General features: G+C 35.2%; 1 protein-coding gene across 1 annotated transcript; it reads right to left on the bottom strand.

The window, feature by feature from the left end:
* Window positions 1-8,265: 8,265 nt before the first annotated feature.
* LOC131055436 (heavy metal-associated isoprenylated plant protein 39) lies at window positions 8,266-9,589 on the bottom strand. The gene is made up of 3 exons (XM_057989921.2): window positions 9,303-9,589; window positions 9,054-9,129; window positions 8,266-8,945 (listed from the first exon to the last, which is right to left on the bottom strand). Exons 1-3 carry the CDS (start codon window positions 9,309-9,311, stop codon window positions 8,572-8,574), a joined length of 459 nt encoding a protein of 152 aa, XP_057845904.2. The 5' UTR covers window positions 9,312-9,589; the 3' UTR covers window positions 8,266-8,571.
* Window positions 9,590-17,662: the final 8,073 nt, after the last annotated feature.

The following is a 17,662-nucleotide window of genomic DNA, read 5'->3' as shown; positions in this document are numbered from 1 at the left end:
GGAGCATGAGAGCATGTTTTGGATCTATGTGATTTCATGGATGGCTGTGACGATGTGTTTTCATCAGGTGGCTCTTAGTAGTGTAAATCTTGTGATGGGATGACTCCTGTAAGGTCTTCATCAAGTGGGAGATTGTTGGGATTAAGGTGCATCAACCTTAGGAATCCCAAGGAAATTATTTAATTAATTTAATGGTCTTGTGTGCTGATTTTATTTATTTAATGAAATATATTAAGTTTCCAAAATGCAAAGCTTAATTGCGGAGCCCAATGACAAGTTGGGTGCAACAAGCTTTGAGGAGAAAGAGAGAGAGGGGTCTGCAATGTGTCACAAGAAGGGAAGTTTTAAGAATTTTTTTAAGAGGAAGCTCTCTAAAGTTCCATTCTTACGATAAGTGGTTGCATAGTTTGTTTTCCTTTCTTGTGCATGTTTTTGGAAAGATTCTCAACGAGACCAAATCTTCCACTCAGATAGGCTTGGAGTAAAATGGAAAGTTCCAAATTAGAAAAAGGCTTGTTTATCTCATCTTGGATTACTTATATTTATATTAAATATTATTTATGCAAGAGTTATGCAAAAGGAAGTTTCTATTTATATTCATAGATACATTGAATGTGGACTCTTTTGGGAAGTTTTTTGTTTTTGCATTGTAAGCTCTATAAATATAACTTGGATTGTTGGAGGAGTTGTAGAAGAGAGGAGTTCATTTTACATGGGTTATGCTAATAGAGTTTCTCTAGGATGGATCGGAATGTAAATCGCCATGTAAAGGCCTAGAGCCTAGAGATTGTATTGTAATTGTTTTTGTTGTTGAATAATACAATGTCTCTCTAGTTTTGGAATGTGGGGTTTTTTACCCAAAAGGGTTTTCCCCATGATAAGTCTGTGTTCTATTCTTCTATCTCTTTCTTCTATTTTATGATTTTGTATTGTTGAATCTAAATGTATGCATACTACTGAAACTATTGTTTCATCTTGAAATATTTTAAATTGCAATCACTTTCCTCAAAGGGTTAATGTGGGAAATAAATTGTTCAGATTCTGCTTTATGGCATAGTAGTGTGTGTTTGTAATCGTTGTTTGATGCACATATTGATCTCATATGTCTTTTTTGGGATGCTCATTTTCCCTTCACATAATTGCCTTGAAGAAATGCGGTAGGAATTGGGATTTTCATTGAATAAGTGCTATACACACGATAAGGCTCACGTTGTCCAGAAAGATAAACATATATTATTTGGCCCTTGATTTGGCTTCGTCTTTTCCTTCTTATCATACTTTTTATCATGCTTCTTTTCATCCTTTTTCTTGTCATCCTTCTTGCCATCCTTTTTCTCATCTTTCTTATCATCCTTCTTGTCATCTTTCTTATCATCCTTCTTCTCTACCTGTTTTTTCTTTGGTTATTTTGTGGGCCCAATACTCAAAAGATTTGATCTCAAAAATTTGTTGAGTTTGTTTATAATGGAAACTAGATCTTCATCTCCTATGATTGTGGTTTTTCCATCCTTGGAATCCACTTGAACAAAGTCAACGCCTGCAACACATCCCAATAAAATGGACAACATATGAATTTTTTTTATCAAAACAAACAAATGATGAGAACTCTCAAAAGATCATTTTGTTATTTTTGGGTCTTCTTACCTTCCATTCTTGCAATAGTCTTCATGACCTTCCTTTTGTATTTTCTCATAGTCTATGTCCACTCTCAACACAATTTTCTAAATAGAAAACATATGTCACAATTTGGAGTAAAACTAAAGAAAAAGTTTTTCTCAAAATTACCCATGTTCATGTTCTTATCTCTCTAGTATCAACTCGATGATGGATCATGGAGTATGATTCAAAACATAATACAAAAAGCCTAATACATAGTTCAATCTAGAAATTGTAAAATATATTACCCATTTTATCCTACCTTAGACATCTTCTCCTTCCTCTAATAGATAGTTTCCCTTTAGCCAATAACTCTTTTGCCTCCTTTTACTTTGCCACCACAAAACACAACAAAAAAATGAAGGCTTGATAAATATAAATAAATACTAGAATGATTAAAAATAGTTATTAGAAGAGAGAATATTCCCAGCCTTGGAGATTGTTCAATAACCAAACCGGTCCAAGACATCTAGAAATGCAAACTAAGATCTCAAATCGTCATGGAATGTCATTGGAACATGAATAGGCTTATCTACAATTCTAATAGGAGAGATGAGAACTTGGATTAATGTTCCTTTGTTACAAAGGAGTTGAAATTGTGTAATGTATGTAAACGAACTAGGTTGAATGATGGAAAAGTGATAAGATTCAATATAAACAAAAAGATATAGAATTGAAATCAAACACAAAAGCGCATATTTGGAAATGAGATGTAGAAAAGAACCTATAGCTAAAATCTAGAGCTTAAGTATCAGTCTATGGAGATAGGTGCCCTAGAATTGTAGGTTTCTTTGCCAATTGAGGCTTCAAATTATAGATTAGGATGCTTTGTAGATCCTTCCCTACAAAATTCAGCCTAAAAGTGCTAGCAAAGTGAGCAAATTAGCATAATCTAGTGTTTAAGTTTAGGGTTGTGTGTCTTAGTATACTATAATATCCAAATTTTTAACTATTCATTGTTGCATTTGTAGCCTAAACACATAGAAGAGGGGGAAATTTTGTGTTGTATATATGGGCTTTCCTAAGTCAAACCTTGCGTTGGTGTTTTCACCTCTATAAAAATATCGATGATGGAAAAGAGAGCTTACTCTTGGTAGGATAGAGGCTAAATTAGAAACGAAATGTTGAATTAACATTATTATGCCTTAGGATTGATAATGGTGGTGATGCAATGCTCTTTAGATGAATCCTCCAAATGTTGATGCAATACTCTTTGGATGAATACTCCAATTTTTGATGCGATAACATGAAAAATAGAGAAATTAAAAATAGAAACATACTTGAAGATAAGTTGTTTTAAATTGATGTTCCTTGTACTCAGATCAACTCTTGAATGAATAGGAATGGTTGGTCATTAGGACTTGTATTTAAATTGATAGGTTGGATTTATTACAGATAAATGATTGCCTTATATAGGGTTCTCAAGGTATTTTCACATTTAGGTCAACTTCCAATGTTCCTATCAAAATTTTAGGATTGGCTCACAAATGGTAGGAATTGACACTCACCCACGTTCAAATTTGGGCCCCCTTTGGAGGGGCTAAAGTGCTAGGCATCACATTCCACTAGGACTAGGGTGCTAGGTTCCAGAGTCCACTAGGACCAGGGTGCTAGGTGCCATAGTCCACCCAGAAAGGGACCAAAGAAAGATGGCTTCTAAGTATCAAGCCCCAAGACATAGGTTTAGTTCACCTCATTAGTATATGCTGATACTTTGGATGTGACAAGTCTAAAATAGGCTCAAAATGACCCAAGAGGAGGCACACTAAAGCAAGGCCCAAATATATGTGAAGTTATATACATGGGTTATAGTTTATGACACTACATGTACCAATAAAATTTTATTCTCCTATAACAAATATTTTTACTTCTTCCCTAATCTTCATTTTTTGCCTCATATTTACACCTCTTTCCCTTTTAAATTTTCTAATAGAAATGTGCATAATCACAACCCTAGTTTTTATTGCTAACAATGTAGTTGTAACTAATAGTTGAGGAAAGGTATTGCGTTACACAAGAAAAATTAATGGTCATCCAATTAAAATATGAAATACCCACAAATTAGGCACTTGGCAATATGAATTACAAATATAAATGGACACCTAGGATTGTGAATGACCAACATTAATTAACTAATAAAGAAAATTATAAATTGTGCACTTGTCAATTTGAATCGTGAGTGCAAATTGATTTTTTGAAATATGAATGGTCACCACTAATCAAGGAGAATGAGTTGTCACCAATAAAAAATATTAATCGTTTTCAAGTGTAATTAACAATTACATAATTACTTTGGGATAGGCCATGGTTGGGGATAGGCCATGGACTCAACTGTTGGATTATGAGGGCCTCCCCTTTTGTTGCCAAAAATGCTTCTCAATGGTTGATTTAGCTTCAGATTATTCTTTACCTTGTCACAAAGGTGCTACTACTTGGTGGAAGGATGCTACTACTGATCATTTGATTGTCAATTCTTCGAATTCTAATTCTATTGGCTCCTCTCAGGAGGATGATGTCTCCTCCTGAGATGAAGTTGTGCCTCTTATTGTTGTTGAAGCTTCTATTGACCCTCTCACTAATATTGCTGTGGCCTCCTCCATTCCTGGGGCTCCCACTCCCGTTCTGCAACTCTGATCTACTCTTGTTGAATTTTCTCTTGATGTTCTTCTATAGTAGCAAGCTGTTGTTTTTGTTGACAAAAACTTTGTGGGCTCCTCCTTGCCCAATTCTTCTTTTGATGGTCCTATTGATAGTATTTCTTGGACCATTTTTTGTCACAAGTGGAAGGGGAAGTCTTCCCCCCTCTGCCAATTTCCCAAACCCCTCTTTGGCAAGGCTTGGCTAACTCTCTCCATCCTTGAGCTAGGTTTTGGGTTGTTGCAAGTTTGATAGGTTTTCTATTGCCTTGTCTGACCTTGGTTTGTTCGAGGTTCACACCCTTGTATTGTTGTTTGTAGTCTTTCTTTGTCGCCTACAAATTGTTGTATATAGGGTTATCACCCTTGTTTTGTTGCTTTCTTAATGAATTTTATTTTACATAATTGCCACCAAAAATACTTGATGAGATCACCACCACTAGTCTATGGAATGACTATATCTTAATCATTGTCACCAAATAATTTGTTCATTTATCTCCTCTTTTTTCTACCTCTAAGTTTAGTACTTACAACAATGCATTTCATGTGGAATTTTGTTACAAATAGACAATGCTAACTTTGTTTGATCATTCAACAAAATTATTGTAAGTGACCATTAATCTTGGACAACTTTAACATCACTACAAGTGCTACCATTGAGTTGCATGAAATATGTTCTAGTTAGTGATTGGAAAGAAAAACTGACCATGGAGTGAAGTTCATTACTCTTAATGATATTTTAGTTGACATGTAAATGGCCTTAATATTTTTTGCATCTATTGTAGGTAAATTTGCAACACCAATAAGTCTTTATATGTTGCTATACATGATTTGTAGCCTTGTTGTGGGTCTCATTTCAACTGTTATCAGTGAATTCACAACCGATTTCCCATGATCCACCTAAATTGATCAACTTTTTGAGCCAATGGAGGATAAGAATTGATAAACTCAAACTCATTTTGTTAGTATCATTAACACTAAGTTATATTAAAATTTGTCTATTATTTGCCAACTTTTTTTCTACATGGGATAGAGTTATGTTTAAAGCATTACAAAATATTTTAGAAATTTTCCAATTCTATAGTTTACTCATTTTTCATACATAATAAATATTCTTCTCTCTACAAGTAGTTTTGTATCATTTTCTCAATTTTGAGGGGATTTAATTGGTTGAAATCCATCCTTGTATGTTTCTCTTTTGTCCTTTTATTTCTTGATTTCTTGTCTAGCCTCTAAAGGGACTTAGTAGAGGGGCAATTCTTTTACAAGCATTCATTGTGGTGGCATCGTTGACATCTGAAAGATACTTGTATATAATCTAACACCTTCTAATTAGTATATGAATATTCAAAGCATACTTTTTCAAGTAAATCATGCCGAGATTTGTCCCAACACAAAGAATGTCAAAATAATTATACTTTATAGAATTAATTAATGACTTGATGCAAAATTTGTGAATATTGCCAGTTTGCCCCTTTAGTAACGTGTACATGCAAAATCCTATTTGACAAACATGTCAAGTTATCTATGTCTAAATGGAATCCCAATACCCATTGTGATATATAGAGCCCCACACTTAAATTCTTCTTTCCAAACCACTTCCTACTTTTCATTATTAGTAAGAATAACATAAAAAATCCTTTAAAGCCATTTACTAACTCAAATTTCTTTATAAACATTCAAATCCAACAAATCTAAAACCGTAAACTTAGATTCGATATAATTATATAAAACTCTTTTAATTGATATCTTCTAAAACAATTCATATGCCAATAAGAACAATTAAAGATTGTTCATATATAAAGCATCTATTTTTGCTTGCTTTTTAGATAGATCTTGTATAAACCCTCTACCCTTCAAACTTGTATAGGGGAAGCATACGATCAGTAGTCGTTATAGCTAACTTCATGCACCCACAGATTCTAAATGGTACATTGGATTTTGACAAAAAAAAAATTGGTTGTCTCTACATGCAACTTAACTGCTTATAGATATTGTTTTGGCTTTTGGGTAGTAACGATAGACGTTGTGGGATCCGTTATGCGTGCAAAGGTCAAAAAGCATAGTTTTCAAAGTGTCACTTGATACCTGTTTAAAGATGCCCCAATAACTGTGCACTTAAAACCACCAATACTTATGCAAATGCCCCAATAGTCATGTGCTATGGGTACCAATAAAAGTGCACAAATGGATCAATTATAGTCCAAAAAATATATAAAATAAGCAACTATTAGTACATATGTAATTTATTAATGAACTATTAATTATTTGTTTTTGGATTTTTTTAAAATTAGTAATTAAAAAATTAGATATGCAAATCCACTAATGAAACATAAACTAATACTCTTCCCCTAATCCCCATTAAAAACTCTTATTTCAAATAAAATTGTCAATCTCCAATTCCAACCTAAAAGATCAACTTTCTAAAAGACAACTTTTTCACCAAACTTTTTTCTCTCAATTCCAATTTTGAATTGGAGCAAAGTTGTTATTGGCACGTTCTTCTGTACCGAATAGCCATCCATCCATGTCCTCTACGAAATTGCTACGAACCTTCCCTGCCATTCTGGTTTGGACAAAATCAATTCGAGCCTCCACAGTCGGTGTGGAAGATCTGAAACTATGGACGCAAATGTTGACCATTAGTTTGCATATAGTACTTCTTGATGTACTACTTTTATTGCTTACCAGTTTGCCGTAAAATTAGGGCAAAAAGACAAAAGGTCTGGTGTAGTTAAAGTTTGACGTAGGAGTTGGAATTCTACAGGTTGAAGAAAGCTCTTAATGAATTCCAAAGGTTGAAGAAAGCTCCTAATCAGGCCCATAATCTCATTTCTTAAGGAATTCTACAGCTTAAAGAAAGCTCGTAGTCAGCCCATCAATTCAATCTTGTTGAAAGACTGTTTTGGGTATGGAAATGGTCGCTACTCATACTTGAAACAATTACGCAATGGCCCAATTATAGTGCTTTTTTCAACAGTATTAGGTGATGATTTTAGGAAATGATCATGACATTGTAACACACTCTTGAAGACGCCTCTCACCATTGCAAAATTGCATGAATTGGGGACCACATAAGTGCATTATGTGTGGAGCAAATTGTAATTAATGCCACTTATAGAGTCCTGTGATACGTCTCATCAAATTTCGTTTGATTTCAAGTCATTGACTTAGAATTCTATTTCTATAAATTGATTGAGAGTTAAAAATGGAAATATTTTGTCCTTGATCAGTGAGGATAATGATATAATTTTTGATTACAGCATTTTTAAATGTAAAATTCTGAAAGATGCTATCGAATTAGATTTGCTTTTTCTATGATTTTGATGACTGAAACCTGTAATTATAATAATATAACCAAAACCGGCTTCTAATTTAAATGTATGCTCTCATAGTATCATATTTTACTACTCTCTCCCTCTTGCAGGCATGCCCAAAATTGTTATCAAAATGGGTGTAAAGAAAAATAAAAATGTCTTAATCTTCTCATCTCAATAATTTCTCTCCCTCTCTCTTTCACTCCCAAAATTGCTATTCAAATGGGTGTAAAAAAAATAAACATGTTTCAATTTTCTCCTCATTTAAGTAAATTTCAACAGATTGACACACATACATATAACTTCAGTCTGAAAAAGGAGCCATCTCAATAGTCATTTTCACATATACACATTAGTAACTTCAAAATTGTTATGAAAATGAATCTGAAAAAAGAAAAACATATCTCAATTTTCTCCTCATCGCAATAATTATCTTCACAAACACACATATTCAACTACAGAATTGTTATTAAAATGAAAAATGCCTTAATTTTCTCCTCACTTCAACAATCCAGTTGATTCCACATAAACACATATATTTCGCCTTCAATTTCAATACTTAACAGATAAAAATAACTTCAAAACAATTACCAAGATAGATCTAAAATGACAAAAAAAACATCTCTTAGTTTTCTCCTCCCTTGTCAAAAAACTTCTGCAACACAAGAACAAAATTTTTTTCATTAAAACCGATCTTCTGCAACCCTTCCCAGGGCCTGCCATGAAAATTTACAGAGAATCCACCAAATACCCTAACTTGATTTGCCTCTTATTTACCCTAATCTCAAATTCTCAAGCCTAACCCATTATTGAAATCTCCACCGTGCAGAAGAGTTGCATTACAGCACAGAATCAGCGAATAAAACAGTACAATATGTTTTAATCTCATTAAGCTGCTACACCTTTTGTACAAGTCAATACAAAAATCAAAACTAAAAATACCCTTCTGATCATAATTGGCTTCAAGAAATGCAGCAGGAATTGGGATTCTCTTCACTGAAATAAGTACTATACCCACGATAAGGCTCAGAGTGTCCAGGAAGATAAACATATGTTATATTTGGCACTGGATTTGGCTTCTCATCCTTTTTCTTATCATCCTTCTTTTCATCCTTCTTCTCATCCTTTTTCTTCTCATCCTTCTTGTCATCTTTCTTGTCATCCTTCTTTTCATCCTTCTTCTCTGCCGGTTTTTTCTCTGGTTCTTTTGCAGGCCCAACACTCAGTAGATCTGATCTCCCAAATTTCCTGAGCTTGTTGATGATGGAAACTGGATCTGCATCTCCTATGACTGTGATTTTTCCATCCTTGGAATCCACTTGAACAGAGTCAACGCCTGCAACACATCCCAATAAAATGGCCCACATAAGAAATTCTTTTATCAAAACAAAACAAATGATCAAAACTCTCAAAAGGCCACTTTGTTTTTTGTGGGTCTTGTTACCTTCCATTCCTGCAACAGTCTTCATGACCTTCCTCTTGCATTTCTCACAGTCTATGTTCACTTTCAACACAATTTTCTGCACAGAAAACATATGTTACAATTTGGAGTAAAAACAAAGAAAAAGTTCTGTTTTTAGTTTTCTAGCATCATTCTGATGATAGATCACATATTGTAATTCGAAATATTGATACAAAAACTAATGCACACTCTAATCCAAAAATTGTGAAATATATTACCATTCTGTCCTACCTTAGACATCTTCTCCTTCCTCTGATAGGCAGCTTCCGTAGAGCTAATAACTCTTTTGCCTCCTTTTACTCTGCCACCAGAAAACACAACTGGAAAAAATGCAGGCTTGATAGATAGAAATAAATGCTAGGCTGATTAAAAACAGTGACTAGGAGAGAGAATATTCCCAGCCTTGGAGATTGTTCAATAAACAAATTGGTCCAAGACATTTAGAAATGCCTAGTTGTTCAGGTAATTTTATTCCAAGTCTTGTTTTTTTGGATTAAAAATGACAGTCATGGCAGCCATCTATGACTGCAAGTGCTAGACTGAACGGACAGAATGTACTCCAACAACGTGGGAACTGATCTTGTGTGTTTTTGCATGTGAAAGCAGATGGGCTTTGCATGCATCTGGCATACGGGCTTCATCAACCCACGTCATCATAATTTAGTATTGAATTTACTTTCACATAATTTCTGTCAGCATTTTTAACTAAGGAATAAGGTCAGAGAAATCTTCCCCACCACCATCATCATGAGCAACAGTAACATCCCGGATTTCTCTGTTGGTGGTTGGACCAGTGCCTAAGTTTCATTCTCATCAATCCCCCTAGCTATTTTTTTTAATGAGGATTATCTATTGAACATTGCCCTTTAGATGATAGGATTATTCAAGATATTAGTAGGGGAATATATTTAAAAGTGGGAAGGTTGTAATTTGAGATCTTATTTCTATTTTTGGAGGAAGAAATGAATAAAATATTGATTACAATAAGTTGTTATTACAATGCATTTAGTCAAACTTCCACATTGAATATAACACATCCATTCTTCTCATAATTTAAGATTGATTTTACAATCATTCTTACAAATACAATTATACAACTGTCAAATTTAACAAGTCTTGACTTACTTTTCCTTTCCATTAATGAATGATGATATCATTAATTAAGGTGGAGGATGAAACTTTATCAAATTAAACTTCGTGTCTTAATACTTATGAGATGATAGATGATGACAAAGAAGTCACACAAAATCCCTCTTCATTGGAAAAAAACATTGCTTAGACAAAAAAGCGATTCCCAAACTTAACCCAAAAAAATCCTTAACTTTATAAGGGTTAAGATATTGCCCTTCAACCCATAAACAAAAAGAAAAAACTTAAAAAAACCCTTTTGGTGACTTGATATTATCTCTTTTAGATTTATTTATTCTTTCCTTTCTATCAATTTTTCACATTGAATAGACAGATTTATTAACTTTCTCCTAGTCAAACTTCCACATTCAATGCAACATCTAGTCTTCTCATTATTTTAGATTGATTTTTTAATCATATGTGCAAATACAATTAAACAACCATCAGATTTAACAAGCATGACTTACTTCTCCCTTCCATTAATGAATGATGACATCATTAACTAAGGTGGAGGACGAATCTTTATGAAACTAAACTTAGTGCCTTAACACTTATGAGATAGGGATGGCCAAAGAAATAAAAGATAGATGATGACAAAGAAGCCACACACCATATTTCTTCATTTAAAAAAAACATTATTTGCACCGAAGTCGTCAAACTTCAACATTGAATATAACACTCACATTTGTTCTCATAGTTTTACATTGATTTAAAATTCATAAATGCAAATACAATCATACAACCATCAAAATTTAACAAGTCGTGGCTTACTTTCCCCTTCCATTAATGAATGTTGATATCATTAGCTAAAATGGAGGATGAATGAATCTTTATAAAACTAAACTTCACGTCTTATGTGATGGGGATGGTAAAAGAAATAGAAGAAAATCAAACTCAAATCTAACCCCAAAACTCATATCTTTATAAGAATAGAGATCTTACACCTCATTTAAATTGAAGCCCAAAACTGATATTGACATGGTGCGATGGTTAAGTTGTAATGTGTTGTACTTGTCATCAAGATTCAAGTTCTACTAAGATGTTATTGTTGATTAATTATATTGAAGATGAGATCCCTAGATAAAAAAACGTTTACCCCTTTCAAAAAAAAATCAAAACCTCAAAAAACCCCCAAAAAAATCTTGAGATATTTGAGATTGTCTCTTCAAAGTCCCAAACATTTCCATACAAAATGTGTGTCTAGTAGCAAAACATGGCCCACGGAAGTTGGTTAACATTTTAGTCATGACCTCAAATAGCACCGACAAAATGGGAGTATGAAGGTTCAAAGATGAGCATGAAGTCACTTTTGCAACCAAATGGATCAGACAACAACTCCATATTTAATAATAATAAATTAAATCTTATTTTATACTTGCAAGAAAATCATCAAAGGCTTGATGAAGCTACAATGTGCCACGTGTTAACTCTCTTAAAAATCCTTGGTGATTGTCTTTATTATAGATCAAAACATGCTTGTTATGGGGACTTTGAATATAACGATAGTTTTATAACATTGCAGCCCATAGAATTAGGATATTTTATGCTTTTTCGAGAAGTTTGTATAAGGTATTAAATATTAAATAGATTTCCTGAGCGTATTTGAAGCCACTAGCATGATCACTAATAACTAAATCCAAGATAAACTTCACCATTCAAAGTTTGCTACCTACCTTCTCATTTAAAATGCTTTTGTAGGATTTTATTATGCTTAGTTTTACAATGTTCACTTTTAACAATAATCAATAGAGTATTAAGAATTCAAGGAATGGTTAAAGATTGTAATGAGGAAAATAAGCATGTTCATGTCATTTTTTAATTTTAGTTTTTAATTTATTTATTTTAATAGGAATACTTTCATATAATAATATATGGCAAGTTATGGCAAGTGGTATAGCTTTATGTTTGATTTGATTGACAATCTTATATCTATTATTATTTATATTTAGATGTGGGATTGACAAAAGTCAATTCTAAAGAGTGCATCCCCTTGAAATCTAAGGTGCTAAATTTAAATTCATTTTTCTTTGTTCCTTTTTATTAGATGTTGCGAGCCAACCTAACACATGTTTCCTCTTGTTATGTCATTGCACTTAAAGAATTTGTTATGCACTTAAACAAATGTGCATAAACAAGTGTTAGTATTTAGAGAAAGGAGGAAGCACACTTTAATTCTATGGACATCAAATGATTTGAATTTGTATTGTCATCAAATAGGTCATATGCATATCTATTAATATTGTCATTCGTTTGGTTGACCAAGGGTTTTGCCTTAGGATAAATCATTCACCTCTTGAGCTAACAAGCTCCTTGATAATGTTTTTAGACACCAACTTGACTTTTAAGCTATATAACAAGAGGAGGCAAATAAATTCTAGGAGAGCATTTACTATCAGATCATTCTTGTACATCCCAAATTAAGTTTTCACATCAAGTTCAAGTTTGTAATAGTTGAGATTAATCATGTAGGTTGTGTCATCGATCCACAAAGTTCTTTTGTGTCGATTTCAACATATGATATATTCATCAAACCAAGGTTAACAATTTTATGATAGTGGTGAAGAATTCTAGAACAACATCAACCACACTCACTTTACCCCTTTTATGGTAGGAACTCCTTCACTTTTTGTTCTATTGAACTAAAGGGGTTTTTCTTAAGGTGGTGCAATAGATATTTTCATAGAAGAAACACTCACTTTCACAAAAACCACACTCATTGCATACTACACCCCTATTTTGATTATCACTTCATGCCTAGGGTATGTGCAGGATCATGGTGTGCCAAAACAGGCCCTTAAGTGACAATGAAATTTCAGAAAATCAGAGTTATGGAATTTGGCATGAAAATTTGAATAAGTTGTGAGCATTATTTTTAAAATATATAAGAAGATAATATATATAAAATTGAATGTAGTTTCTAAGCTACTAGTTGTTTTTTGGAAAAAAAAAATCCTATTTGATGAAAATTTCAATGCAGTGGTACTAAAATTTTAGGAAAAAGATAAGAAGTAGACGTATGTCTGACCACCCTAATCACAATCAAATCATAATATTTTTTTATAATATTTATAATATAAGTATTAGACTCATGTCCGGATGTGACACATGTTTTTTTTTAATATTTAATAAAGTAAATAATTATTTATCAATTTTTTACTACAGCTTTTCAGAAATTCAGAAACTCCTACGTCTGACCTCCTTAACTTGGTCAAAACCTTATGATTTTTTTTTTTTCCCTATAGTAGACGAAGCATAGGATGTGATGCATGTTTCAGATTCAATAAATGTTATATCGTTTGAAAGTTATGAGTGTTTTTCAATCAGTCTATCAATCAAGACTATTGTTAGAATTCAATTAGAAAATAAATAATAATAATTTATTAAAGTTGAAATAAGACAAGCCTTATATTGTTGGAAAGTTGAGAACGTCCTTAAAAAACCCTTTTCATTTTATCAATTTTGGCTACAAAAAAAAGTCGTCAGCCACTAGTGTAAAGTCTGGAAAATCAAGGAATATTGAAAAACCCGTTTTTTCAATTGACTTTCTAGGCTTGTCACTTCCAAGCCAAATCCCAAAGCATTCCCGAGCTGAAATTTAAAATTTGAAAAATTTACAACACAAATCGGATATCCGATTTTGATAAGTAAATTCACTAACTAAATTTGCACATAATTAAGCTAATGTTTATTAATATATTAATATATAATATTTTAATATATTAATTTATAAATAAATTAGTATATGATAGAGAGAGAGATTAGGGAAGAGAGAGAGAGAGAGAGAGAGAGAGAGAGAGAGAGAGATTAGGGGAGAGGGGGAGAGAGAGAGAGATTAAGACATCAAATTATGTCATTATGGGTCATATGGTGTCCTAAGGCGTTGTAGGACACTTGATATGACCCCTTAGGATACCATAGGACCCAAAGCGACCCAATATAGTGTCATAAGGGGTCATATTATGTCCTAAGGGGTCATATGATGTCTTAAAGAGGTCATATGGCACAATATGACCCATAACAACCCAATATGGTGTCTTAAGGGGTCATATGGTATCCTAAGGGGTCTTAGAACACCATATAACCCCTATGGACACCATATGACCCCTTTAAGACATCATATGACCCCTTAGGACACAATATGGCCCCTTATGACACCATATGGGTTGTATTGTGTTATATGACCCCTTTAAGACATCATATGACCCCTTAGGACACAATATGATCCCTTATGACACCATATTGGGTCTATTTTGGTTCTATGGTGTACTAAGGGACCCTAAGGGATCACAGGACATAATATGACCCCTTAGGACACCATAGGACCGAAAGAGACCCAATATGGTGTCATAAGGGGTCATATTGTGTCTTAAGAGGTCATATGATATCTCAAAGGGGTCATATGACACAATATGACCCATTAGGACACAATATGACCCATAACGACCAAATATGGTGTCTTAAGGGGTCATATGGTGTCCTAAGGGTCATAGGACATAATACGATCCCTTAGGACACCATAGGACCCATAACGACCCAATATGGTGTCATAACGGGTTGTATGGTGTCCTAAGGGCTCATGAGGGTTCATGGGACACTATATGAGCCCTAAGGATAACATACAACCCCTTATGACACCATATGGTGTCGTTAGGGGTCATATGTTGTCTTAAAGGGGTCATATGACACAATATGACCCAATAAGACATAATATGACCCGTAACGACCCAATATTGTGTCTTAAGGGGTCATATGGTGTCCTAAGGGGTTGTAGGACACTGTATGACCCTTATGGACACCATAGGACCCCTTATGACACCAAATAGTGTTGTTAGGGGTCATATGGTATCCTAAGGGGTTGTAGAACATAATATGACCCCTTAGGAAACCATAGGACCCATAACAACCCAATATGGTGTCATAAAAGGTCATATAGTGTCCTAAGGGGTCATAAGGGTTCATGGGACACCACGTGACCCCTAAGGACAACATACGACCCCTTACGAAACCATATGGTGTCGTTAGGGGTCATATGGTGTCCTAGGACACCATATGACTCCTTAAGACACCAAATTGTGTCGTTATGGGTTATATGGTGTCCTAAGGGGTTGTAGGACACAATATGACACCTTAGGACACCATAGGACCCAAAGCGATCCAATATGGTGTCCTAAGGGGTCGTAGGACACAATATGACCTATAATGACCAAATATGGTGTTTTAAGGGGTCATATGGTGTTCTAAGGGGTTGTAGGACACCATATGACCCCTATGGACACCATAGAACCCCTTATGACACCATATGGTGGCGTTAGGGGTCATATGGTGTCCTAAGGGGTCGTAGGACATAATATGACACCTTAGGACACCATAGGACCCATAATAACCCAATATGGTGTCATAATGGGTTGTATGGTGTCCTAAGTGGTCATAAGGGTTCATGGGACACCATATGACCCCTAAGGACAACATATGACCTCTTATGATACCATATGGTGTCGTTAGGGTTAATATGGTGTCAATAGGGGTCATATGGTGAAGACACCAAATTGTGTCGTTATGGGTCATATGGATGGTGTCCTAAGGGGTCGTAGGACGCAATATGACCCCTTAGGACACCAGAAGACCCAAAGTGACCCAATATGGTGTCATAAGGGGTCATATTGTGTCCTAAAGGGTCATATGATGTCTTAAAGGGATCATATGACACAATATAACCCATTAGGACACAATATGAACCATAACGACCCAATATGGTGTCTTAAGGCGTCTTAGGACACCATATGACCCCTATGGACATAATAAGACCCATAACAACCCAATATGGTGTCTTAACAAGTCATATGGTGTGCTAAGGGGTCATAGGACACCATATGACCCCTATGGACACCATAGGACCCCTTATGACACCATATGGTGTTGTTAGGGGTCATATGGTGTCCTAAGGGGTCATATAGTGTCTTAAGGGGTCATAGGACATAATGACCCCTTAAGACACCATAGTACCCATAATGACCCAATATGGTGTCTTAAGGGGTCATATGGTATCCTAAGGGGTCGTAGGACACCATATGGTGTAGTTAGGTGTCATATGGTGTCTTAAGGGGTCGTAGGACATAATATGACCCCTTAGGACACTATAGGATCCATAACGACCCAATATGGTGTCATAACAGGTTGTATGGTGTCCTAAGGGGTCATAAGGGTTCATGGGACACCATATGTTCCCTAAGGACAACATACGGCCCCTTATGACACCATATGGTGTTGTTAGGGGTCATATGATGTCTTAAAGGGGTCATATGACCCATTAGGACACAATATGACCCATAATGACCCAATATGGTGTCTTAAGGGGTCATATGGTGTCCTAAGGAGTCGTAGGACATCGTATGACCCCTATGGACACCATAGAACCTCTTATGACACCATATGGTTTCATTAGGGGTCATATGGTGTCCTAAGGGGTCGTAGGACATAATATGACCCCTTAGGACACCATAGGACCCATAACGACCCAATATGGTGTCATAACAGGTCGTATGGTGTCCTAAGGGGTCATAAGGGTTCACGGGACACCATATGACCCCTAAGGACAACATACAACCCCTTATGACACCATATGGTGTCGTTAGGGGTCATATGATGTCTTAAAGGGGTCATATGACACAATATGACCCATTAGGACTCAATATGACCCATAATGACCCAATATGGTGTCTTAAGGGGTCATATGGTGTCCTAAGGGGTCGTAGGACACTATATGACCCCTATGGACACCATAGGACCCCTTACGACACCATATGGTGTTGTTAGGGGCCATATGATGTCCTAAGGGGTCGTAGGACATAATATGACCCCTTAAGACCCATCACGACCCAATATGGTGTCATAACGGGTCATATGGTGTTCTAAGGAGTCATAAGGGTTCATGGGACACCATATGACCCCTAAGGACAACATACGACCCCTTATGAAACCATATGGTGTCGTTAGGGGTCATATGATGTCTAAAAGAGGTCATATGACACAATATGACCCGTAATGACCCAATATGGTGTCATAACGGGTCGTATGTTATCCTAAGGGGTCATAAGGGTTCATGGGACACCATATGACCCCTTAAGACACCAAATTGTGTCATTATGGGTCATAGGACACAATATGACACCTTAGGACACCATAGGACCCAAAGTGACCCAATATGGTGTCATAAGGGGTCATATTGTGTCCTTAGGGGTCATATGATGTCTTAAAGGGGTCGTATGATACAATATGACCCATAACAACCCAATATGGTGTCTTAAGGGGTCATATGGTGTCCTAAGGAGTTGTAGGACACAATATGACACCTTAGGACACCATAGGACCCAAAGTGACCCAATATGGTGTCCTAAAGGGTCGTAGAACACAATGTGACCCCTTAGGACACCATAGGACCCATACCCAATGGTGTCTTAAGGGGT

The sequence above is a fragment of the Cryptomeria japonica genome, chromosome 8 (assembly GCF_030272615.1).
Source record: "Cryptomeria japonica chromosome 8, Sugi_1.0, whole genome shotgun sequence".
In the NCBI taxonomy this organism is placed as follows: domain Eukaryota; kingdom Viridiplantae; phylum Streptophyta; class Pinopsida; order Cupressales; family Cupressaceae; genus Cryptomeria; species Cryptomeria japonica.
Note: the sequence above shows the minus strand (reverse complement) of the source record. Positions and strands in the feature narration are given on the sequence as shown.

What these genes read in the sequence shown, in the direction of transcription:
- LOC131055436 (XM_057989921.2), bottom strand. An exon ending in GACTGTTGCAGGAATGGAAG is followed by an intron (nt 8,946 to 9,053) that starts GTAACAAGACCC and finishes GATGTGTTGCAG; the next exon opens with GCGTTGACTCTGTTCAAGTG.